The sequence below is a fragment of the Macaca fascicularis genome, chromosome 4 (genome assembly GCF_037993035.2).
Source record: "Macaca fascicularis isolate 582-1 chromosome 4, T2T-MFA8v1.1".
Classification (NCBI taxonomy): domain Eukaryota; kingdom Metazoa; phylum Chordata; class Mammalia; order Primates; family Cercopithecidae; genus Macaca; species Macaca fascicularis.
In genome coordinates, this window is record NC_088378.1 from 5,451,602 (window position 1) to 5,475,868 (window position 24,267).

Consider the following 24,267-nt stretch of genomic DNA (forward strand, 5'->3'; position numbering starts at 1 on the left):
GGAAACTGCCCTCATGATTCAATTATCTCCCACTGGGTCGCTCCCACAACATGAGGGAATTACGGGAGCTACAATTCAAGATGAGATTTGGGTGGGGACACAGCCAAACCATATCACCATCCAACCATTGTTTTTCACTTTCAGGACACTATTCAATAAGTTACATGAGATATCGAACACTTTATTATAAAATAGGCTTTGTGGTTTTGACTAACCCTAGTGCTCTGAGCACATTTAAGGCAGGCTAGGCTAAGCCCTGATGTTGGTTAGGTTAGGTGTATTAAGTGCATTTTGACTTAGGATATTTTCAGCTTATGATGTGTCTGCCCTAAATTGAGGAGCGTCTGTATTCTTAAAGGTTTTGGCCAGGCTTAAAGAGTTTGCCTTATACCATTGACCAGGAAGGTATATATGAGAAACGCATGCCTTTATGTAATGAATGAGTTTCTGATAAACTGTGGAAATCTTTACTGTCAATGAAATCAAGTTGTAAATGGAGGAATAATTCTCAGGTTCATGGGAATATCTTAGCAAGTCACGGATTTACCTCCATGTATTGATCTCTCTTCTGAAAACTTGTTTATATGAGATTTGCCTAAATCAGATTTCAAAAACATAAGATCAGATTTCGCCAGTACTTTATGGTTACTGAAGTAATATAATTTGACTGAAAACAGATGGGATAGAGTTTCATGGCATATATTACTAACTTCGCTATAAAATAGAGATATTTAACTTATAAACTTGCTTTTATATGGGGAGAGCATTTTAACTGGTGCCCCTACAAAATGATCTTGCTTTAAGAAATCTGTGAATACTGTGAATACTGAATATAAACATCCTGCCTTAGAGAATAAAGCACACACACACTGTATATATGTATATATACACATATATATGATATAAAGCACACTATGTATATATGTGTGTGTGTGTGACATCTAGCTGCTTTTCATCAGTTTTATAATCCATGTGTGCGAAATCTATAAAACGAGCCTAAATCCTAGCTATTAAAGCTGCCTCTGAGGGCTTCTACGAGTAGTGATGGAAGTGAATTAATTGGGTCCTTTGAGTGCAGTCACGCTAAACACAGTCATGGAGAGATATACACAGCAGTCAACGGGAAGGTGGCAGCATGGGCGGCTGGCTTCCTCTTCCTAGGTGGACCCCAATCCTAAGTGACCATGTGAATGGGCTCAGGTTCAGTTCTGGGCAGTAAATGGGCAGAGGCACCTGGGCTAAAATTGGGCTCTTCAGGGGTTTTGCTCATTCTGTGATCACTCATGGGTCGTTGTGCTTACTGTATTCCCAAAATAATAAAATTACCAAGTTTACCTGTCTCAGGGGAAGAAGGTTAGAAAAGCTTAATCAAGGTAGTTAAAAAAACAGAAGAGGGTTTCACTCTAGCCTATCACCAGATGACATTTACAAAAACAAGTAGACTTCAGGAATTTGTAGTAAGCATCATTTGTTGTTGATTCTTAAAAAAAAAGTTAGTGAACGTTTTACCCAAAAAGGGTGATTCTAACACTGATATGTTGAAAACCTAGGAAATCAGTCTCTTCACCAGAACAATCTGATCTGAAAGATGGATCAGATAACCCTAGTCTGTAGACTTATAAAATGCCATTTGTTAGACACCAAAAATTAGAGAGAAGGCAATGAAATGTGATCAATAGGGACATCTTATAGCTCTAAGATAATATGATCAGCACTTCCTGCACACTGTGAGACTCTACTATAGTAACCCATTTCATTCTTCACTGAAAGTATGGATAATGCTAACAGGTTGGGATATTTTAAGACCCCAGGAATCTTAAACCCTGTTTACCACTCCTAACTTGACGAATTTCCCCGTAAACAATGTCACTGATACTGGGTAACTCCAGAAACAAGAAAAAGATATTTATAGGAAGTATTCATATTTAAATTAAGGTGATTATATCATGATTTGTTTGTCAATTACATAAGATTATCAGATAAAAATTACAGTAATTTTTAGCTTGGTTTTGGTTGTTCAATTCCAAGTTTTTAATCAAGCAAGAGAATTGTTCAGAATGCACATGTTAATCTTGCCTGAACTTTTAGGATCAAATGAGTTGAATCCAAGTTAATGATGTTCCATTATATTTCTCAGTGTACCTGTGGGAAGGCCTTTATGTTACAGATGGAAAAAAGCAGCAGCAGCTCTATGGTAACTATGATATAATTGTCTTAAAGCCACCCTTTGTTTCCTGTACTTTGCTGAAATGCATTTCTTTGTGACTCGTGTTAAGAGGTGGATTAGGGCTTGTCAGTCTACATGCAATAAAACAAGCTGCATCCTTGCATCAAGATGCTCACATAAGGACCAGAGATCTGCTGTTAGTCGTTTTGGGAAGGAAGGGATATACAAAATCAACATGGAATGTGCAAATTGTTTACCCACTGGAAGCTTTCTCTCTTTGATTCCCCGGAAGCCCTCAACCATCGGTGTGTGGTTGGATTATTTCTTCTGGCTCCCTGCCAGGTGCTGCAGCTTCTTGCAAATGCAACCTTCCAGGTGTCCCTTCCGGTCAGTTCAACCGCTAGTGCACATACTTGGGCTGGGGACAATTGAGTCCTTTAAAAAATGACCAGTATGACATGGAAAGCAAAATCCACAAATACTTTAATGCCACTTAGCCTTGGTGTATTCTTTTTTAAATTTGAATTTTGCCTTGTTACGTTAGTGATGTCTTTCAGCCTGAGGTTCTCTGGGCTCAGCAGATGAATTTCTTATAATATGTAGAAAGTAAAATTGAGATATATTATGAATGTTTCAAATCAGGAAAGTATAGGGCAGGACAAGCACAATATTCCTGGGTAGAGATCTCTGGAAATTTCCAATGGAAATCCCTATATAAATAGGAGTGTTGGAGGGAGGAGAAAAGTAAGCTTTCATGCCACCGGTAGGTCATAATAATCTAATTGGATACCTGGAGTCAAGTGAGGAGACAGTGATTTCAATTCAGGAGACTTGCAAGGGTTAGCTTGCATGCTGTACTCATTGGCTGTAGTTAGGAACAATAAAACCCTAATCAATTACTACTCAAATGTATCTTTCACCATTAGGAAAATCATGCCGGTGCCAAAGAGCTCTGGAGCCGGGGAGGAGATCCTCCTTTGTTGACCTTGCCTTTGTTGATGATGGCAATATTAGTGCAGCATGTAAAACGCAAAGTTATTAAACCCCAGTTTCCGAGCCAAATAAAATGAATATGGCAATGGGATTATGGAAGATATGCTGCTTGTCTGAACTTCCCCTTCCTTTAACTCCCAGTCTGAGAGTTATTGCCAGGTGTCTCTGGCTCACCAATCAGTCCTATAGATAACAAACACAGCTGAAAAAAACAAGGTCACTCATCTTTTGGCTTCTGTGAGTTTTTTTTTCTCATACGGCTTCATTCAAAAGATTTAATATACAAATTTCTACTTACATCTCCCAATTGGCTGCTCTTGCAGATGCTGGGTAGACTGTGTGTGTGCCAGCAACCAGGCCTGACTCAGTCTAGACCAGAGCCTTCTGTAACTTACAGTCCTTGAGAAACTACGGTGCTTCTTGAAGCATCAGCAGCTGAGAAGGCCTGATCCCTGCATCAAACTTTCTGTCTCCTTTTTCCATTCTGCACTTGAATAAGAGAAGCTCAGGGACAAAAAGCATTGTCTCCTCATTAAAAACTGTGCAAAAGTCAAGGTCTGATGTCGGAACACTTCGCTCATGTGAATGAACCCTGCCTAGCTTTGTGTCCCAAAATGCCAGTCCAATTCTGGTCTAGACCAGAACAAACTCACAGTACTCACTTGTGCCTCAGGCCATGCCTTAGATCCTTTTCTTTTCTCCCTTTCCTTCCCCTTCTTTTCCCTTTCCTTCCCCTCCCCTCCCCTTCCTCTCCCCTCCCCTTCCTATCCCCTCCCCTTCCTCTCCCCTCCCCTCTCCCTTCCCTTCTTCCTTCCCCCTTCCCCCTCCCCATTCCCCATTCCCTTCCCTTCCCTTCCCTTCCTCCTTTTTCTCTCTCTTTCTCCTTCCTTCTTTCCTTCTTTCTCTCTTTCTTTATCTTTTCTTTCCTTTCTTTCTCTGTAAAGAGAAAGGAATCAGTTCTCCAATTCTCTGGATTAAATGAGCCATTTTAATCCTTACGTCTGAGACAAATCTGGAAGAGCCAACAACATTTCTTTCTCCTGTAACTGCATCAAACCTCTTGTATACATGTCAAGGTCTATTATAAAAATTGGGTTATCAGCATTTAAAATGTTTGCAAGACAAAGATTCCAGAGTAACAGATGAAGAGCTACTTATTTCAAGTAACAGGAACAATACACAGTTCAAACATCGCATAGTAATTCGTATGTGCACTGAGGTAGTATCATGGTGAGACAAACTCAGTGGCAATTTTGGCAACCCTTGAGAGACTTGTAGACCCATTTGTACAAAAGGTGTCCATAGAGTAATCAGGGCATACCATCCTTTATAATTTCAGCCCCCAGCCAACCCTTTTCATCCAGAATGTCTATGACCACTTTCTATTTAAAAGCTTTAAACTGGACTTTAGTTCTCTTTAAGAAGTATTTTCTTTTAGGCTTATTATTCTTATTGATATATAATTATCTCACACTGCTTTTATTTAATTCTTAAAACACAGTCTCAAACACAATTTATATATTTGACTTGTAAAAGTTTGGTGAAAGCGTTGATTATTTAAGCAGAACTGATGGTTGTGTTCTAACTTGTATCTGTGTTTGAGAACTGAAAACTGTTTCAGCACTCTACAAATGCCAATAGATTTCTACAGTGACTTGATATTTTTTAATGGCAACATCCTTGAAATCTACTTCTGTGTCATAACACAGCAATGTTATATAATAGAGTTAATATTCACATGGTTATCCTAAGAACTTAGTATTGATTGTATAATCTCAGCAATACTTTTTAACACCAGTATCTTCATGGCTACATACAGCCATTATGCAGAGATTATTTTCAGGAGATAATTAATGTTTTTCTTTTGATTAGTGAAAATCTCCACTTGGGTCTTACTTTAATCAAGAAACACATGTTTCTGCCGTTGAAAAGAAGCCTTAAAAAAAAAAAAAAAAGAAAGAAACACACATAACCCCTTTCTCCAATAGAATGGATTCTTAACACCTATTCAAAATATTGTTTTAACCATTTGCATATCATCAAAAATACTCTAATTAGAAACTAATTTAATTAAAATTTAAAAATTAGAACTAATTCTAATTTAAAAATTAAAAACTATTCTGTTTATTAAATAAATAATAAGTAACCTATACTGGTTTTTACTTGCTTTATAACATGAAGTGATAACACAACTGCAATTTGTTTTACAATTAATTGGTTGGAATTAATAAAAATAATTTAATGGAGTGAAGGATAAAAGACTACAAGTTGGGTTCAGATTATACTGCTTGGGTGATGGGTGCACCAAAATCTCACAAATCACCACTATAGAACTTACTCATGTAACCCCCACCTGTTTCCCAAAAACCTATGGAAATAAAAAATAAAAAATAAATAAAAACAATTTAATTGAAACTGAAGATCTAGGAATATTGGTGGTAGCTAAAGGAGTTGCTTTTATCATCTTGGTCTGTTTTCAAGGCTGTCCCCTATAAAGTATTGACTTTAATAATATTTTTAAAACCAGAATTATCATGGCCTTTTATTTTGGGTTTGACTATAACAACGCACTGTAAGAAGCTATCCCTTACTTTCGTCAAGATGTGTTAACATCAATAGTAATGGAAATTTGTAATCAGCTGGCACTCAGGTGACAGGAAGGCCAGCAATTATTGAGTGCCTATTGTGTGTTGGCTTTCATTAAAGGTTATGAATAGTTGGAGAGGCAGTCTCCCTGATGTCAAGCTGTTTAAAATGGAGCTGTCAATGCAAATTACATGTGCATTAACTTTCTTAACAAGAGACTTAACCCAACATGTTGAGATGTGCAGAAAAAAACACATTAAGTTCCAGGAGTCGAGACAACAAAGCTATGATGAATTAGGGATGAGAAAAATTGAAGGAGGTTTCCTGGAAATACAAACTAAAAACTAGAGTGAGGGACTGCGGGGGTGGTGGGTCGGGAGGATGTGAATAAATGCCTGGAAGCTGAACTCCATTTTAATGACACCAGGTAGTAAATAAGGTATCCTATTAGAATGGAGAGAGTTTGTGTGATATGACACATCACCCCTGAATGACATTTACATTAATTTAGTAGCTATTAAATGGAAAAAGTCCGACATGTAAAACTCACATGATTTTATTGAGCTTGGGAACAACAGACACTTGCTTGTGATTTATTTTGCTGTGCATTTTAAATAAGTTACAAAAATTAAAATCACAGTAAAGAGAACATGCATTTTGGTAGACATCTGTATAAGTAGATGAGTTTAACATTTAGTTTTCTTTGGTTTTATATATTCATAAAGAAAGGTTATTATTTTAAAAAGGAAACAGGGTTTTCAAGAATCAATGATGTGAAATTTACAACTGTAAGTCCTAATGCCCACAGTTGTAAAATAAAATCAGTTAAGACACAGACTTGCACGTTTACCAAAAAGTTCATAAAATATTAACCATGTTAGTTACAAACCTAACTCTTAGATTATTAAAATGGGTGCATGGTTAAATTATCATGAAGAAATTTCATACTTTTTAAAGGAAAATCCTCATTTAAAAATTTCTTAGGCTCTACTTAGACGCATGTTTTTATGAACATAAAATCCAAATTAAGTAACAATCAGGCAGATATTATTTCCTCTGTAAATAAATGTTAGGCATAAATACTAAAAGTAATATAGAATTAACTTGATTTAAAAATAACAACATATAGAAGAATGTTTGGAGAATTTAAATGTACTTATGGTTGTATAGCTCCATTAATTTAAAGTTTCATTAGCAATAAAAAACTCTTGATCATTTTCCTTGGTAAAAGGCAGAGACAAATGTTTTATATTCTTTTAAAATGATGGTCATCATTATTTTGGCATCTGGTGTTAACTACCCTCTTAATATTCTTTTAGTTTTTTTTTTTCTTTGCAACGTGGGCTTGGAATTTCCTCAGCTGAAAGTAAGGAAAATGGTTTATTTTACCGAGCGCACTGCAACATTGTGCATTTCTGCCATCGCTCTTCCTCTTCTCCTAATGACAGTATGCTTACATTGTGTTATAGTCTAATAACCTTTTGTCATGTAACTATATTGCAGCCTTTATGGGAACTGTCAGAACGCAGTGTTCCCTCAGTTATGGGCCGGTGCCTTTATTCACAAAAGGTTTGGAGTAACAAAGGTGTAGTGTCACAGCCCTCTCCTTTTTCTGATATGTCAGTAAAGAAACTCAAAGGGAAGGAAAGGAATCCGCAAGCAGCGCATTCTCCAGGCGCGCAGCACCTGAGCACGGGTGAGTGACGGAGCCTGTATGTCTGCGCCTTTGTCATTAAAGTCTTCAACTAAGCAAAGTTCATGAAGGAGAGAAAGTGACTGAATGCCTCTGAGACTTACAGTAACAAACGTGGACACCAGGATGAAGGAGGGAGATCATGTATGAAAATCTCAGAGCGAATCAGTAAACCCCTCCTCAAGTTGTTTTCTCTTCCGTTGTTATGCTTTGTGATTTTTAATTTGTCCAGGAAAACGTCCCTTCCAGCAAGCACTTGGAGAAAAGGACGAAAGGTAAACAGGAGGTTGATTCTGGGAAAGGGTTAATGAAAATTCTAAAGGTTGCCTCCTGATTTAATAAGGAATCCCAGGACAAATATTTGGTGTTTCCCACCCCGTCTCCTGCGCTCACAAGGGGGCTTATAGGCAAGTTAAATTTATATTTTCTTGGAACTGAAAAATAGTTTTAATAACTCCAAGATGCAAATAAAGAAACTTAAATGACAAGGAGAAACAATTTTGCGTGTAAAGGAATGAACAATAAATACTCGAGGAGAAACTCGTCTTCCCTAAACGTGTGGGCAGCCCCCAGACCCTTGCTGCCTGGTGCAGCCACGACGGCACAAACTGCAGACTCGCAGCAAAGTAACTGGAATGGAATCTGCACGGCCAGAGAAGCGTGAAGCCGGGAGGCTGCCGGCAGCCTGGCTCAATCATTTTAGTTTTTTCTTTGCCGAAAAAATTAAGAAACAAGGGCAGCGCCCCTAAGGTAAGAGTCACTGGAATCATTTTCTTCTTCCACAAATATAGGGATTCTGACCTAGTGAGTGCCAAGGCTGTTGCCCGTTACACGCGACGCTCAGAATCCATCCGGCAATCGCGGAGACATCTGTGGATTTTACTGGGGGAGGGGAGCCCCAGCATGTCCCTCGCATCCCAACTGCTCAGCTTGGTGCAAATACAGAAGTGTTATTTTCCATTGTGGGGAGTTTAGATGGGAGTCGGGGAAAGCATTGACTAGTGAGGAATCTGGAGCACGCTTCAAATAAAAATACATGTGAAACTGGATAGAAAGAAGAAAATGTGGCGGGCGAGAAATGGCCCCGGGACCTGGCACACACCGGGAGCCCAGGGCCCTGGGTCAGCCCGGTTGCTGCACCGTAGCGCGCGCCCGTTTGGCCCTTCGTGAAAGCTGGGCTTTGGCGCGTGTGCTCCACTCCGGGGAAGGTGACTCGTCCAGACAGTCCGGACAGCCCGTGCCACCGTGGGACAGAAGAGCCACCGTCCCTCCTCCGACCCAGCGCGCCACGGTGGCCCCGCAGCGCGTGCCTGCCCGAACGCGGACACCTGCGCATCTGTGTGCGCTCTTGCGCTCCAACTTCCCCAAACTTCTGGCGGCTCCTAGTTCTGAGCGCCCATTGGGTGGCTCATTTCCCTTCAGTGGCAACTGCCTGGATTCATTGGTACGGAAGGGGATGGGGGTGTCCAAGAAAGCCGCAGATGGCAAGGCGGTCTCAGGGTTTGGGACAATGATCTCTCAGTCTTGCTCATTTTGGCCACAGTTTGCCCTTTCCGTTCTCTAAGCCCAACCAACGCAAACTGGGCTTGTGCACAAGAAGTTGGTTTTAAAGCGAGTATCCGAAAGGGAGTCCTGGGGAGGAACCGTATTGCAAACCCTACTTTATGGGAAACACTGTGAGTTGATTTAAACTCCAACCAAAGGTCCGAGTTGGAACTCTCTCCCGGGAGCTCTGACTGAGCACAGCTGGGTTGGAGCTGCTGGCCCGCCACCAGGAGGATTCCCTGGCTTGGGCAACTGGCAGGCCGACGTGGCTCGCCCAGCAACGCACAGCTGGAGCAGCTGCAGGACTCAGGATTTAGATTCCGGAACACCGGACCCAGATGTGACAAGGCCGGGCAGAGACGCAGCTGTTGCTCCATCCGCCCTCCCCGGCCCCGGGTGCAGGCAGCGCGCAGAGGCTCACTCGGGTGCGGGAGCCTGGCGCAGGGGCCGAGTCCCTCGGGGCGCGCTACGTGGGCGCGGAAGGCGGCGGCGGCGGCGGCGTGGGGAGCGCCTGCTCCGCCAGTGGGCGTCTTCTGCCGCCGCCGCCACCACCGCCTCCACGGGCAGCGGCACTGCGGCGCTTTTTTCCGCTGCTTTCGAGCAGCCGCCGAGGCTCAGCCGCCGGAGCGCGCACACACCACGCCACGCCTGCAAGGAGGGTCTCCGCCGTCCCTCTCCCCGGCCCGGGAGGACGCCGATTGTGCGCGCCTGAGGGTAGCCAGGCGCCGTCGCCGGGGCCTGGCCCCCGGCCCCGGGTCCTCCCGCAGCCTAAGCCGAGCACAATGTGAAGACTAGACTGGGAGGGAAGCCGAATACCAGAGAGGAGGACCAGGCAGCGGTTCGGGCGGCCGGCAAGGGTGGGCAGGTCCTGCGGGGGCGGAGCCCACCGAGCCCCGGCCCCCCTCGCCCCTCCCGCCGGCGGCCTGCCCCCTCCGCGGCCCGGGGAGGAACCATGGCCAGCCCCGAGGAGCCTCTTGCTCCCCGCCCCCAGGGTCCCCCGCCAGCGGCAGGGGACGAGCCGGGCTGCGGCCCCGGCAAACTCCGCCTGGAACCCCGGCGCAGCGCGGCCGGCGGGGGGAGAGCGGCGGGCCCGGGCCTGGCCCCCGAGTGGCCTGGCCGCGGCCGGGCCGAGCGCGCCGCGCCCCCGCGCCCGCCCCCCTCCTCCGCAGGCCGCGCCAGCCCAGCTGGGGGCCCCGGCGCCCTCTCTGCGCGCGGCGGCGGTTGCGGCTGGGTCGCGGCCCGCGCTCCCTTGGCGCTCGCCTTCTCCTCCCGGGTCCCCTCCTCCTCTCCATCTTCCTTTTACTTCTGGCCGCCGCCCCCCCCGCCCCCTCCCTCTTTTCTCCCCTCCTCATCTGCCTTTCACCTCCCCGTGCGTCTCCCAGGAAGGGAGGGCGCAGCGGCGGCGGCGGCGGCGGCGGGAGGAGGCGGCGATGCTGGCGGAGGAGGAGGAGGACGACAAGAGGCAGCTCCCTTGAGCGTCCCCACCAGCAGTAGTCACCGCGGCGGCGGTGGCAGCGGCAGCGGCGGCGGGCGGCGGCGGCTCTTCCTCTCGCCTGCGCTCCAGGGCTTGCTTCTCCCAGCCCGTGCAGGGCCCCGGCCGCCGCCGCCGCCCCGGCTCCCACTCGGCCAGGCCGCCCGCCGCGCGGGCTCCCCCGGCTTCCCCGGCGCCGGCCCAGGCGGCGGCGGCCGAACTCCGCGGCGTCCCCAGGGCGCCGGCTTCGCCCTCGCCGCCGCGGCCGCGCTGCTCTTCGGCTCCGACATGGAAGATGGACCTTCTAATAATGCGAGCTGCTTCCGAAGGCTGACTGAGTGCTTCCTGAGCCCCAGTAAGTGGCCTGCTCCCCGTTCCCCGGTGGTGGGGCGGCTCCTCATCCCCTAGGGGGCAGGTGGGGGGCTTGGACTGCTGGGTGGGAAGCGGGTGTCGAGCGAGGTGCCCGTGCCTGGGCGTGGAGCGCCCAGCGGGCTTCTCTGGAGGGGAGGAGCCGGTGCCCCTGGCGAAGCGCGGGAGCTTCGGCCGCGCAGGGACGCCGGGGTTTCTCAGGCTTCGCGTGCGCTCGGGGAAAGGGCGGCCCAGGAGGGCGGCGGGAGCTGGGCGTTTCGAGCGGGACCTGCCGGCTGCTTCTCCGCCCCTCGTGGCGTTTCTGGCCACACTCGTCCGGCGCGTATTTATACTCTAAACTTTGTGACCACTTAGGTTCCTCCCTCTTGAGCCTGTGGCCACTTGGCTGGAGCAGATGCGCTTCCTTCTACTTGGGGGTCCAGCCCACCGGGTCCCTGTAGCCGCGGTGAGGGAGGCCAGGGCCTCGGAACCCCGCGTTTCCAACTGTGAAGGCACCGCAGTTCTCCGGGACTCGGAGTGGGCGCCCGGCCTCCCACCCCTCGCAGTGACCGGCATCCAGAGCGTGGACTGGCGGGGTGGAAACGGGTGCACCTCCACCCAGGGGACGCATCCCCACCCCGGGCCGCATCCTGTTGGTCCCGGGCTTCTCTGGGGTCCGGGCTGGTAGAAAAAAGGGAAGGACAATAGGTCGCTAGGGTGGAAGAGAAAAGCGCCGCCGCCTCCGACTCGCGGGATGCGCCCCCAGGCCCACTGTGCGTGGCCACTCCTCCTCGCCACCCGCGGGAGCGGGGCTGAGAGCGCGCTGGGGCAGAGGTGGTAGAAGGCGTGTCACGGGGTTGGGGGACAAGACTGAGCAGAAAAGTCAAGGTAGGGGTTCGCCAGAAGGAACCAGGCAGGCGGGAGACGGTGAGGAAAGAGGAGGCGCCCGGTGCGCAGAGGAGGGGGGCGTCGCGGTCGCGGATGGAGGGCGAGCAGGGTGAGGACGGGAAGACCGCGGCGGGGCCGGGTGGGAGCACCTCCTGGTCCAGGAGGTCGCGCCCATGGGTCCCCGGGCGACTCCGGCGCCAGTCGGGGCGGGCGCGGTTTCCCGCGGCCCAGAGCGCGGCTCCGGAGCCACCGTCCACCGCGTGCGCACCCGAGCCTTTGTCTGAGTCTCGCTTAGGAGCCGCGTTTCCGCGGCGCCTTCTCCGGGCCGACGCTCTTCCAGGATTGCTGTTTCGGTTTCCCGCTCCCAACTGCGGCTTACTCCCAGGCTTTGGCCCACCCGGGTCTCTAGGGCACCCGAGGTCGAGCCCCTCCCTGCGGCCAAAGCTCACCGCCCGCCCAGGCACCATTGGGGTGCACTCCCCCGGCTGGCGAGCGTATTCGCGCCAGGATAGGCCGCTCCTTGCAACCCCGGTTCCCGGGCATGGGCCAGTCCACGGCGGCCGCGTGGTCAGCGGCCTCTCGCACACCTGTGAGGGCTCGCTGCTCTCACTTGATTGGCTGGCCGGGCGTGGGTGAAGTGCTCCCAGCTGACCCGCAAGTCCTCCCCCAGGTGTCTGCCTCCCAACCCCGCTGCAGTCTAGGTGGGGAAGGGGTGTGGAGATGGGTGTGCATGGACAGAGCATGTGGCCTTCTCTGTTGGCCAGAGATGTGGTCAGTAGAAGCACTTTTCCTTACTGAAGTGTCCCTTGGCCACGCATTGAAGGTGGTAGAGGATGGGGCCCCACCACCTCTCCGGGGGTTTTGGGATCAGCCTATAGGCCTGGTCTAGGACTGGGGTTCCTCCCGGTACCTTAACTGGTGGGCTTGTGAATTCTTTCTTAAAAAAATAAACATCTACTTTTCTCAGTTGACTTTTGATTTGGGGTGGGGAGTTGAAGTCAGCTCTGCCTTGCAGTGACAGGCTGCTCTGGGGGAAAGGGTGCTACTGAGGCACGGGATTCCAGGCTTCTGGAAAAAGCCCCTGGTCCTGAAATGATGGGGCTTCTGTTGGTGCTGCTGGAACTGCTGTTGGCTCGTGTGTTCAGGGCCATGCTGGATGTTTTGGAGGGGAAGAGAGATCTGCAGCTCTGGTTAGAGGGTGGAGTTCTCTTGGGATTCCTAGGACGCTCTCCCTTTAGGAAGACAATACCTGGAGAGGAGAAGGGTCTGTTCTGCAGAAAGGCCCAGCCAGGAGAAGCTGGTGCGTCAGAGAAACCATATTCATCAGGGAACACTCAAGAGCGGCCTCCTTGCCCCATACCCTGCCCTGAGCAGTAGCTTTGGGCTTGAACAGGAGCAAAAGGTTAGGACAGTCTTATTTGGGACATGACTAAGGTAGTAAACAAGAAGATACTTTTAAACAAAATCAATTATCAGACCCACTTCACTCAAGCTTGGGAAGGGGATAGATGGATTCTTAAAGGAGAGTAGCCAGTTTCTGCTCTGACACTCTTACCTCTACTTTTTGGGTCTTTATTTCTATGTGTTGCTGCATGACAAGCCACTGGTCTGAATTGCTAAAGTACCGACGTTTGACAGATTTTTGTGCTATTTGTCGTTTAAAAAATCAGTCTTTTGAAAAAGAATTTCTAGATTCCCTAAAAATTTAAAAATGCCCAAATGCATACAAATGTGTCTAATTGTTGAGTGTTATTCCCTTTTTTTTTTTTCTTTCAGTTTGATCTTCTGTTGGTCTGATATGCAAGTTGTCATGCAAAGGCTGTTTTGTCCAGTTACAGTTTGTATGAATGCTGGTTTTATTTTTATTACCATCAAAAGCAAATCATGTGTAGAGGGTATGACATGCCAGCTCTGCTTCTGTCCATTTTAGCTCTGCGTTTTGGCTCTTCACACTGACCGGCTGGTTCGCTCACTCATGCACCAAACAACACTTAGTAAGAGCTACTGCCAGGACCCAGGCCCCAGAGACAGAAAGAAAGAAAGAAGCCTAGTAGAAGCCACGAAGCTGCTGTGGGAGGTGTTCGCCATCCAGTAATAGAGATGGAGTACCCTAGAAGCAGGTTTGACATTAATGTCCAGAGGTCAGTGGCCACCATGCCCAGTGCCCTTACTCTGCCCTTATCAGGCCATTCCTGACTTCACCTCATCTCCTGCCATCTGCCTCTTAATTGCTGACCTCTGGGCTCTTCCTCAGGCACCCAGCTTCATACTTCATTGTTAGCAAAGTTGCCATTGGGGTAGGAAATACTCTTGTGTCTGGAGAGCCCAGTGTTTGCTTGTGCAGTGGAGAGAGGAGAAGTAACGTGGGACAAACCAGTGTGAGTGGCATTTGTCTAGACCAGATTGTCTGCGCTAGTGGTCACTGTGGCTGCCCTGATGTAACACGGCTGCAGGATGTGCCGAGATTAGAAACTCTGAGGCACACCTGTGAATAAGGAGAAGAGTCAGAAGCCACAAATACACCTGCACCTCTCTCTGTTTGTGTTTCCCTGGTTAGCTACTCTGATGACATAAAGAGATAAAGACAAAGGAAAACCCCGGTTGGTCAAGGAGGATACCAAGAAAGTTAGGAAAATAAAATTGTGAATGCAGACTGCAGATAGCTTCAGAGTACAATTGGTTGTATATTTCCCAAATATTCAAAACAGGAGGTGTGTATGTTCCCAGGAATTGTGGAGTTTAAATGTGCTCCGCACTCATCAGTAACTACTCTTACTGTTTCTTGAGACATAAGATACCGTGCGACCAACACTTGAACAAACTGAGATAAATACGATCTCTTTTAAGAGCAAATGTGTTTAACACGTACAAACTACACTAGACTTCGCCTTTAACTTCTGTTTGTGGGCTCAGGGAGATGGAGGTCGCAGAACAATGCAGGAACAACACTCAGCGGTAGAAATGGGTCTAAATCAGCCAACAGCCAACTCATAGACACTTGTTGAGTACCTACTGAGTGTAAATTGTTTGAGGGAGGTTAAATTAATGATACCAGGTCCCTCAAAGGACTTGAAATATAGCTATGGACACCTACAAAGATGACCAACAAAGCAAGGTGTGACTTTTTCTTACAGAGCCAGGGTGTGGACATGAGTGTCACAGTCCTCTGTGGAAGGGTGACCTATTTTTTGGTAGGGAAATCAGAAAGGACTTAAGGCCAAAGGGCAGAGCTGTTTAAACTGGTGGGATTCTTTAGGTTATCAATGCTTACTTTCAAGAAATTGCACTTTTAGTTTTGAGAAACGTACATGAGAAAATTCAAATGAGAAGCAGTAGAAACTTTAGAAGATGGTGTCATCTGCTATCCCAATCGGCCTATTAGTCTTAGATAATTTCTGCACGTAAAACTTTTTCCACTCCAATAGGAAAAAAAAAAATCAGTGCAATAGATAGTCAAGCAAATATTAGGATTTTGTTTACTATAAAGCAGGTTAAACATAGTGTGGTGCACATTTCACCAACGAATACATTGTTAATTTTTGTTTGTTTCAAAACAGCTGATGCAATCTGAGAGAAAAAAATAATTTTCATGTAAAACGGAGTATTTTCCCTTAAAAGGAAAACTCTTAGTTGTAATTCAAAACATTTTAATTTCCTTTTAAAATGTAAATTAGACTCCTCCAGCTGATCATGTCTCTAAGTCTGCCTAAAGGAAAACTCCACAGTGACAGAGGAACTCATAATCTTGCAAGGAAGGCAGAAGATATCCAGTACTCTTGTTTTCTTTGTAGCACTCACCACTTGCTGAAATTATCTTGCTCACTTACTGGCTTATCTGTTTATTGCCTGCCTTCCCTCTCTGGAAAGGAAGCTCCGTGAGAACCTGAGGGCAGGTGTCTTTTTGGTTGTTTCCCTGAGACTCTTAACAGTGGCTGACACACAGAGAGAAGGTACTCAAATACTTGTGTTGGAAATTCAGAGATGAAAGCCAAAACAAATCTAAACAGAACCAAACATGTTGCCTGTCTTCAAGAAACCTAGAAATCGACGAGCACTCTTTGAAAGCTTCCTTTGTATGAGCCTCTGTTCTACGGACTCAGGATTCCGAGGTGTATGAGACAATATCAGTTATTCGAGGAGCACGCAGCTTACGGGAGAGATGGACGAGAGTTCACAGACACGCTTACCCACAGACAGGCTGCAGGGCACTCTGCAGACAGTGAGAAGCAGATGGCCTCTGACTGGGAGGTCCTGGAAAGGTTTCACAAGGTGGGAAGAGGCAGTGCCTTAGTTTTGCGAGAAGTCTGGGAAGGACCTTCTGAAGCCAAGGGAAAAGGATCTTCTGAGGTTGCAGGGTGGAAAGCAGCCTGGACAGGTGGTAGGTTGGGGACCCGGGTGATAAGACAGGACAGAGGATTATTTAGGCTAAGCTAAGGATACTTTACAATGACCCCTCAGACGACTGTATAGAAACAGCTATGGAAGACAGGTAGAAAGAATGCCCTCCGTGCTGGAGCTAGGATTCTGTGTGACTGGAGGGATAGGGCTGATCTTGGTGGCAGAGTCCTTGGCACGTGAGAAGAGGTGGGAGTTGGACCAGAGACGGGGCCATGCACATGAATGGTCGGGAGAGATACAAGCAGGAGGTAGCAGTTAATCAGACATCTGGGTGGCTGGTTAGATAAGGCAGGAGACATCTGACTCCTCAGTTTCTGGATTGGAAAGTTGTGTGTGTGTGTGTGTGTGTTGGGGTTGGAATGGGAGTAGTTATATGCCTAGAGAAAGAGGTATCAGAATGGGAAGTATGAGAATTGAGCACCTACTATGTGTTAAGCAGCCTCCTTGGTAGTAGGGATGGTCTCTGCTTGTATGGTGCCCGCATTCTGGTGGTGCAGACAAGAACCAGAAACAAAAAATACCAAGAGAGCTGCACAGCGAATGCACACTGAGAGTGGCCTGTGCGGCTGTGTGGCTCCTTGCCTTGTTCTGTGCAGGTCTCTCTTCACAGGGGCAGTAGAAATGGCCTCTGAATGACAAGGCCATTCAGTTATCAGGGGAAAAGCACCCTAGGCAAAGGGGACTCACAAGGCAGAGATGCGGGATGAGGGCCGTGCTGCTGGAGCTGAGCCCACCAGACAGTGGCACGTGAAGTGGCAAATGGGCTGGATGAAGGCTTTGCAGTCAGAGGAAAAAACTGCAGTTTACTCTGGATGAAGGCAGAGGTTTTGGGGAGGTTTTGAGCAGGTGAGTGATCCATGGTTTATTATCTCAGAAGCTCATTCTGGGTGAATGAATCAAGGGAGCTGTCATGGATACAGGGAGTCCATGGAAGCTACCGTCATAGTCAAGACAAGAGCAATGGTGACTGGGATCACAGCGATGATAATAGAAGCAAAATGCCGTAGTGGTTCAGGAGGTGTTTGGAGGCGGCGTGTGTAAGACCTGCAGGTGGGTTGGATACGGGGAGTCAAGGGAGAGAGAGGAATCAAGAATCCACGCCTGGGTTTTTGGCTGGAAAGATTTGGTAAATGGTGGGGCCGTTCACTGGGATTGGGATGGGAAGCCTGGAGGAGGAGCACGTGGGGTGCGCAAGGAACCAGGCGTGGCGTTTGGTGGTGTTCAGTCTGAGATGCCTATGCTAGGAAGGCAGTTGGATAAACAAAGCCTGGGAGGATTTGATCCAAAGAATCGTTCAAGACCGCAGCATAGAAACTGCAGTCACAGCATCTAAAATCATGGGATTGGATGCCCCCAAGGACAGTATATAGATGCCTCTGACATTTTGACTCTGAGGGAAATACAGACGGAGTTGGTTAATGAACCATAGCTGGGTGCAATGTAAGTGCCTGGCTGAAGTTTGACACACGAACGGATGGCCCTCTGGAATTCCGTGCTATGAACCGGATTAGAGAGAGAGATTTGGACTGTGCAACACCAAGGTAGTCGCTGAAGCCACAATCGTGAATGGAGACCAGGAGTGAATAGTGGGAGTGAGCAGAAGCCAGAGGATAGGACAGAAGAAGGCAGAGCTATGGAGCACCCTGGAGAGGAGTGACCCGGGGACATCCGGAGATGGAAGGGAGCACGCCCTGGAGTTCAGAAGCCGAGCCTCAAGAGGAAAGAAGCCAGATGCTCCAAAGAGCAGGTGAGTTCCAGCAGCAAGGAGGTCGTCCGTGGCCTTGGTCGGGAGATTGCAGTGGAGTGGCATGGATAATACCTGATGCCACTGTGGTGAGGATGGCAGACGGGGCTGTTTGAACCTCAGCCATGGGCAGGTAGATGCCGGCTTTTTCTGCATGGAGCATTGACTTGGGAATGTTGATTTGGTGAAGAAAAGGAGCTTGAAGAAATAGGAAGATAGGTAGAAACAAACCTTAAAGAGAACAGGACGAGTAGAATGTGGGGGACATGAGATGGCTTTGGACGCTAGAAGGAAACCTCTTCCTCAGAGAGGGAACCTTGGAAGGAGCCAGTGTGGGCGCTGCTGTGAAGGTGGAAAATTCACAGTGCTTTCCCCAGCTTCTGGCCCCCATTTCTCCCAGCTGGACGGGACTGTGGCCACCTGAGAATGAGCCGAGGAGGAGAGTGGGGCCTGGGGAAGCAGGGGTGGGGTGGGGGAGAACGGGAGGCCAGCTGCCAGGGGATGGCCCAGCCTTGCTGAGACTGGAATTGGGATGCTAGGAACAGGACGATGAGGAGGATGGTGGGAGTGACTGGGAACGTTTTAGAAGGAAAGTAATGCCATTAATTTAATAGTTTAGGAAGACATGCAGTACCGGTGTGCAGGGGGGATCGGAGTAAGGGCTGGCAGAGTAAATGTTAATACACCCTGCATTTAAAAAATATACCAAACACAAAGGTACGCACAATTCAGATACGCATCTTGATGCAAGTTGACCGGTAGAGTCCAATTGGAGTGGTGTCTTGAGGGCGGAAGAGTATTTGATATGTGGAGTTGAGTGAGGTTCCAGAGAGGCGAGGTTCCAGAGAGGCAGGGTTCCAGAGAGGAGAGAGAACCTGGACAGAGGTGCCAGGCGCAAGATGCGCAGCCAGAAGTCAGGGCTCCTGGAGTAGGACGATCTCATGGCTGGGGGGCTTTGTGCAGAGAAGAAGGGATGGAGAAAGCTGACACGGTGGATCAGGTCTTCCTTCCGCACTGAGTCCAGCTTTGCATTGGGGGAAGGAGTGGGGAGGTGCCAGAGGGCACGGTATGGGGAAGATACCATGACATACAGATATTTATCACATGTTTCCTGCTCATTGGTTTCCATCTGCATCACTGGCAATATAAACCCAGGACAGAGCTGTGCCTTGCTGTCCTGGAGTTGCTGGCTCATGAGGGATCCAGACCTGATGAGGGGCGATCTGGAGAGCCGCTGGTAGAGGCACGCATGGTGGGGAAAGCTGTGCCCCGGGATGGAGACGGAGGTCCCACTTCGCTCCTGCGGAGCTCTCGGGCCCTGCAGCTCTCTGGCCTTTCCACGGTCTCTCTCCGCTTCTGCAGTGTGATTTAACGCATGGCTGCCGCTTCTGCCGTGTGTCATGGTGTCCTCCTGACTGCGAGTCTTTCCTCTTAGTTGCCACCAGTGCCCTGGAACCCCTTTTCCTTGCATCCTCGCAGGCTTCGTCATGGTCCGCTCATACTCCTTCCATCGTTTGCTGGTGCTTACGATTGTCTGCTTTCATGTTTGTCTCCTATTAGCCAACGTGTTCCTTGCGGGTGGGAAGTGTGTTTCATTCATTTTCCTAACCTCAGTGCCTAGCACGTTGCCAAGCAAAATAAGTTGAATGAATGAATAAATAGTGAAGGCGCTTAAGTGAGGGAATATGATTGAAATCGTCCTTTACAAGATTAATTTTCCTAAAGGGAAATAAATAATGAAATAAATAATGTGATTGTAAAATTTTGCCGGCATGACTTGAAACTTCATTTTTGCTTCATGCATCATATTTTCATGTGATCCAAATACACTCGTTGGCACCAGTGACCGGGGCTTCTGAGCTACTGTGAACACAGCGTGTTCTTATGCGCGAGCTGCTGGGGCATGGCTTGGCATGGAGCAGCCACCCGGAGTTGACAGGAAGGAGGGAGATAAGTGTTTAGAGCGTTCTGGATGCCTCTGCTGCATTTCCTGGGGCAGTGATAAAAAGCTTTTTACTTTGATGAAAACATTTCTACATAGCAAAGCGAAAGTGTTGCTTATGAAGGGCTGACGTGTTTGAGTATGATGAATTATTTATAAAAATACAAGCGTATTTGGCCTTTTAAAAGTTGGTAAGTACTGTGTAAGAAGCAGTTTTGCATAAAGAGCAGTTCACTCTGTTGGAAAAACACAGACTAACAGGTAACTGCAGAGTTGCATTCCAGGGATGGGTGGAGGCTGGTGCAGAATGGGAAAAAGCAGCATGATAATATAGAATTCAAGTTGTAGTTGTTTGTATAGGATGTAATTTGTGTTTCGGTGTTATATTTTAGTAGCTTCTGAAATAAACATCTAAAGTGATATCCAAAAGGGCTTGAAGGCTGGGCGAGGCGGTTCTTGCCTGTAATCCTAGCACTTTGGGAGGCTGAGGTGGAAGTATTGCTTGAGCCCAGGAGTTCTAGATCAGCCTGGTTAACATAGTGAGACCTTGTTTCTAAAAAGAAAAAAAAAAAGTAGCCCGGGAGGTTGAGGCTGCAGTGAACCATGATCACACCATTGCACTCTAGCCTGGGCAACGGAGGGAGACCTTGCCTCAAAAGACAAAAAGAACAACGACAAAAAAGAGCTTAGTTACTATGGCTTCCTGGACGTGGTAATTACATAGTGTATTGGTGTCTCAGGGTTATATACATTTCAAATTTTCTTGGTGTCCAGGACCAGAAGTTGTCTGATCAGTCATCATGGCTTTTTAGGACTATACTCTTCTTCTCATGATTAAATATATCTAATTTTTGAAGACAGATTAAAGACCTACTTATAAAACCTCAGTAATGAAGACAAGTGGTACTGGCATGTGGGTAGGTAGACAAATGAATGCAACAGAATAGAAAAGTAGTAAACCCAGACACATGGCGGAATCTAAAGGATGCTCAAAGTGTCATTTCATACAGGAGAAGCAAAGATAGACTACTGAATAAATGATTTGGGGACACTAAGTAGTCATCTAGAAAAAAGTAAAAATAGATTATTCCATGCAGTGGACCTTCAGGATAAATTCCAAATGGATTACATGTGTACATATGTATGTATATTTATGTGTATATTTAAATGTGAAATTTATATATATATTTAAATGTAAAAAAGGAAACCATAAAAAGAAAAAAAAATGAGGAAATTCCTTTCTAGCCTTGAAGTGGGGAGACCCTTTAAATGGGACTCAAAAAACCCAGAAGAAAAGATTGATAAGTTAATCCACATTCAAAAAACAAAATGAAACACCTTGGTATTGCCCAAAATCCTGTAAGCCAGGTCTTAGCATGTTCCTGCCCAGGCCCTGGTGCCTCCCCTGCCTCTCCACCTATCTTTCTCCAAGTCCCATAGCATGCCAGAAGCTCCAACAGCATGTTAACAATTGTGTTGTGCTTGAATTGTGGCCCTAGAGAAAACACTTACAGCTCCTATCACAGCATAGTGCTAACCTTCTTAATATATAAAGAGTTCCTAGAAATGATTAAGAAAAGAGCTCTTAGACATGACTAAAAAAGAACAGCCTGATAAAAAAATAGTCAAAGGATATGAACAAGACAAATCACAGCGAAAGGGAAGTAAATGGCTCTTTAAAAACATGAAAAGATGCTCAGCCTTATTCACATAAGAGAAATGCAATTGAAAATAACACCTGTGAAAATGGCACCTGTGACATTTGCAAATATTCATGAACTTCATAACACACTGTTGGCAAGTCCACGAGGAGGCAGGTGCTTCTGTACCTTCCTGGTGGGAGTATCAAGTGGTGTAGCTACCGAGGAAGGCAGTTTGGCAGTATCCATCAATATTAAAAATGCATGTTGGCCGGGTGTGGTGGCTCACACCTATAATCCCAGCACTTTGGGAGGCTGAGGCGGGTAGATCACGAGGTCAAGAGATGGAGACCATCTTGGCCAACATGGTGAAAACCCCTCTCTACTAAAAATACAAAAATTAGCTGGGCACAGTAGCATGCACCTGTAGTCCCAGCTACTTAGGAGGCTGAGGCAGGAGAATCCCTTGAACCCAGGAGGTGGAGGTTGCAGTGAGCTGAGATCACGCCACTGCACTCCAACCTGGCGACAGAGAGAGACTCCATCTCAAAAAAAAAAACAAAAAAAAACATATACCTCTTGAGTCAATAATTCTGCTTCTAGATATTTATCCCTCAGACATACTCACACATAGGCAAAGTGACTTAACAAGATATGAATATGGTACAGTATTGTTTGAAATAGGACATTGGAAACAATCTAATGGCCTGTCTACGAGTAGGGACCTGGTTAAATAACATTTGCAGCAGTGAAAACAAATGTCCAGAAGATCTTCGAGATACACTGTTATGTGGAAAAAGCGAGGTGTAAGCAACATACATACACACACTCGGATACATACATGTTTGTGTTAGAAAGGACAATAAAAGCATATACTTGTATTTGTGATTGCATAAAGAAACTGGGAAGAAACCCAAGAAACTGTTCATGTAACACTTGCTGGGCAGTGAAGGGAGGTGGAAGGGACAAGGGGTCCTGGGGGATGGAAAACCAGAGTTGTGGGGAGACTTTTCAGTGTCACTCCGTCTTATATGTTTTGATTTTTGAATGATATAACTTATTTCCCATTCAACAATTAAATTTCAGGATTAGCAAGAAGCTACCCAGGTGGTATCAAATTAATGTTGAATTGCCTTACTTTGTTGTTCACGTGTTCATTAGTGGGTCATGTTTTTTTGATCTTCCTCCTGGGATCATGGTTTCATTTGTCAGCCCCTAAAATTTGATTGATTTCTGTCTTCCTCTGGCCTCCCACTTATTTCTCCCACACAAGATCCCAAAATGTCAAATGATGAATATTTAAAAAATTGCACGCATCACTACCCCTTGTGGTTATCTTATCAACTACTTTCTGACGTCATGCACAGATTTGAACATGGAAAACAACACTTCTATTTTAATATAATTTTTGACTGATGCCGTTGATGGTTTCATACTTAAGATGTGAACTATTGTTTAAACCATTGGAGAGCTGCCCAGCCAGTTTCATCTGGTAGAAATCACTACTTTTTAGCAAGAAACCGGATGCCTTGTTGTAGAAACATGAACTGTAGATACTAGCGCTTCTCCAGTGAATGCAAATATAGCCTCAAGTGGTATTGCCATTTAATGACACCACTAAAGGGGGACCCAGCAGTTTATTACAAGGTATTCTATTGTGACAGTGATTTGATTATTTGACTGGACAGCAGGGGCAGTGGGCACTCCTGTACCTGTTCCTCAGCAGCTTTGCACTCTATACCAGGGCTATAGGTCTAGATTGACCAGAACTCTGCTCTGGGAGAGCTTTCTGCCCAGGTCGAGAGGGTCAAAGCCTTCCCTCTGGCCGGGCCTTCATGGGGACACTGGAGTTATTTAGATCCCCATGTTTGCCTTCCACCTTGGATTTCCCTGGGGTTTAGAGCTCATGCTGTTGCTGGGAGTGTCTCAGCCGGCCTCTTTGCTGTCCCCTCACTGACTCTTCCTCCTTGGGTTGGATATCATCCTGCTTATTTTCCTGTGTTCTGCTTCTAATGGTGACAGCTTTCTTTGTCTTATCACTTAATATTATTTCCTTCTAGTCCACTCCTTGGTTTTATTTTAGCTGCGACTTCCTTCCAAGTTACTGGATTTTATGAGAACCCTTTCCTGACCTTTAAACCTCTGTCTTCACTCCCCTTGCAAGCTTCTCCTTGGAGCTGCAAGCTCCTTGGGAGGTCTCTTCAGGTAACCCCTGGGGCACACCCGAGTCTCTGAAAGGCACAGGCCTGTCAGTGTGCACTCACCCAGTTCTCTTTCTGTAAGGCACCCCTTTCTCACAGGAGACTCTTCTGGGGAAACCCTGGTGGCGATTGCTCTCTCTCTCTTGGAGTGGCTCCTGGGATGGGGATGGGTGAGTAGAAGGTGGCTGCGCGGTCCTTTCGCTCCGTGGAGCACTGAAATCCTTCAGAGGCTTTGCAAGCCACCTGGAGTGCCTTTGTGTGAAAGGTTATTCTTTGTGAATAATATTACTGCCCTAGTTTGATTTCATTTCTCAGGCGACCTGACTGTGCGTGCAGAGCTTTGGCACTTTCTGTGTTGTGTAACACTGTTCTGTTCCTTTTGTGAGGGCCATCGTTAGGAAATCTGTCCATTTTTTTATCCTGTGTGATTTTTGAATTTTCTTTGTTTTGTGTTGGTCCATTTTTAAATGTATTTCAGCGAGGTGTGTGTGATTCAAAATTGTTATGACTTCTTGTATCTGTGTTGCAGTCTGGTGGAAAGTACTGCATATGGCTGATAGAATAAGGCATTCAGTACTAGGTTTTGGGGTGACCTAAAAGTTTTCTGAATGCCAGTATTATTAGGTGGAGATCAGCTTCAGAGAGGGCATG

At 46.9% G+C, this 24,267-nt stretch overlaps 1 protein-coding gene across 10 annotated transcripts in view; it reads left to right on the forward strand.

The window, feature by feature from the left end:
• Positions 1 to 24,267, forward strand: part of PDE10A (phosphodiesterase 10A) — a 676,118-nt gene that overhangs the window by 321,227 nt on the left and 330,624 nt on the right. For 3 of the 10 annotated variants that reach the window (XR_012433277.1, XR_012433276.1, XM_045390391.3), the window contains exon 1: positions 9,905 to 10,810. The exons of 3 other annotated variants lie outside the window; for them this stretch is intronic. Coding sequence is in view for 3 of the 7 variants with exons in the window: in XM_045390391.3 (XP_045246326.2) it covers positions 9,937 to 10,810 (874 nt within the window). In the remaining 4 variants the exon portion in view is untranslated. Of the gene's footprint in view, positions 1 to 9,512; positions 10,811 to 17,312; positions 17,837 to 24,267 lie in introns of those variants that run through there. 4 more of the 10 variants (XM_074036772.1, XM_045390392.3, XM_005551470.4 and 1 more) reach the window with 3 other exon arrangements.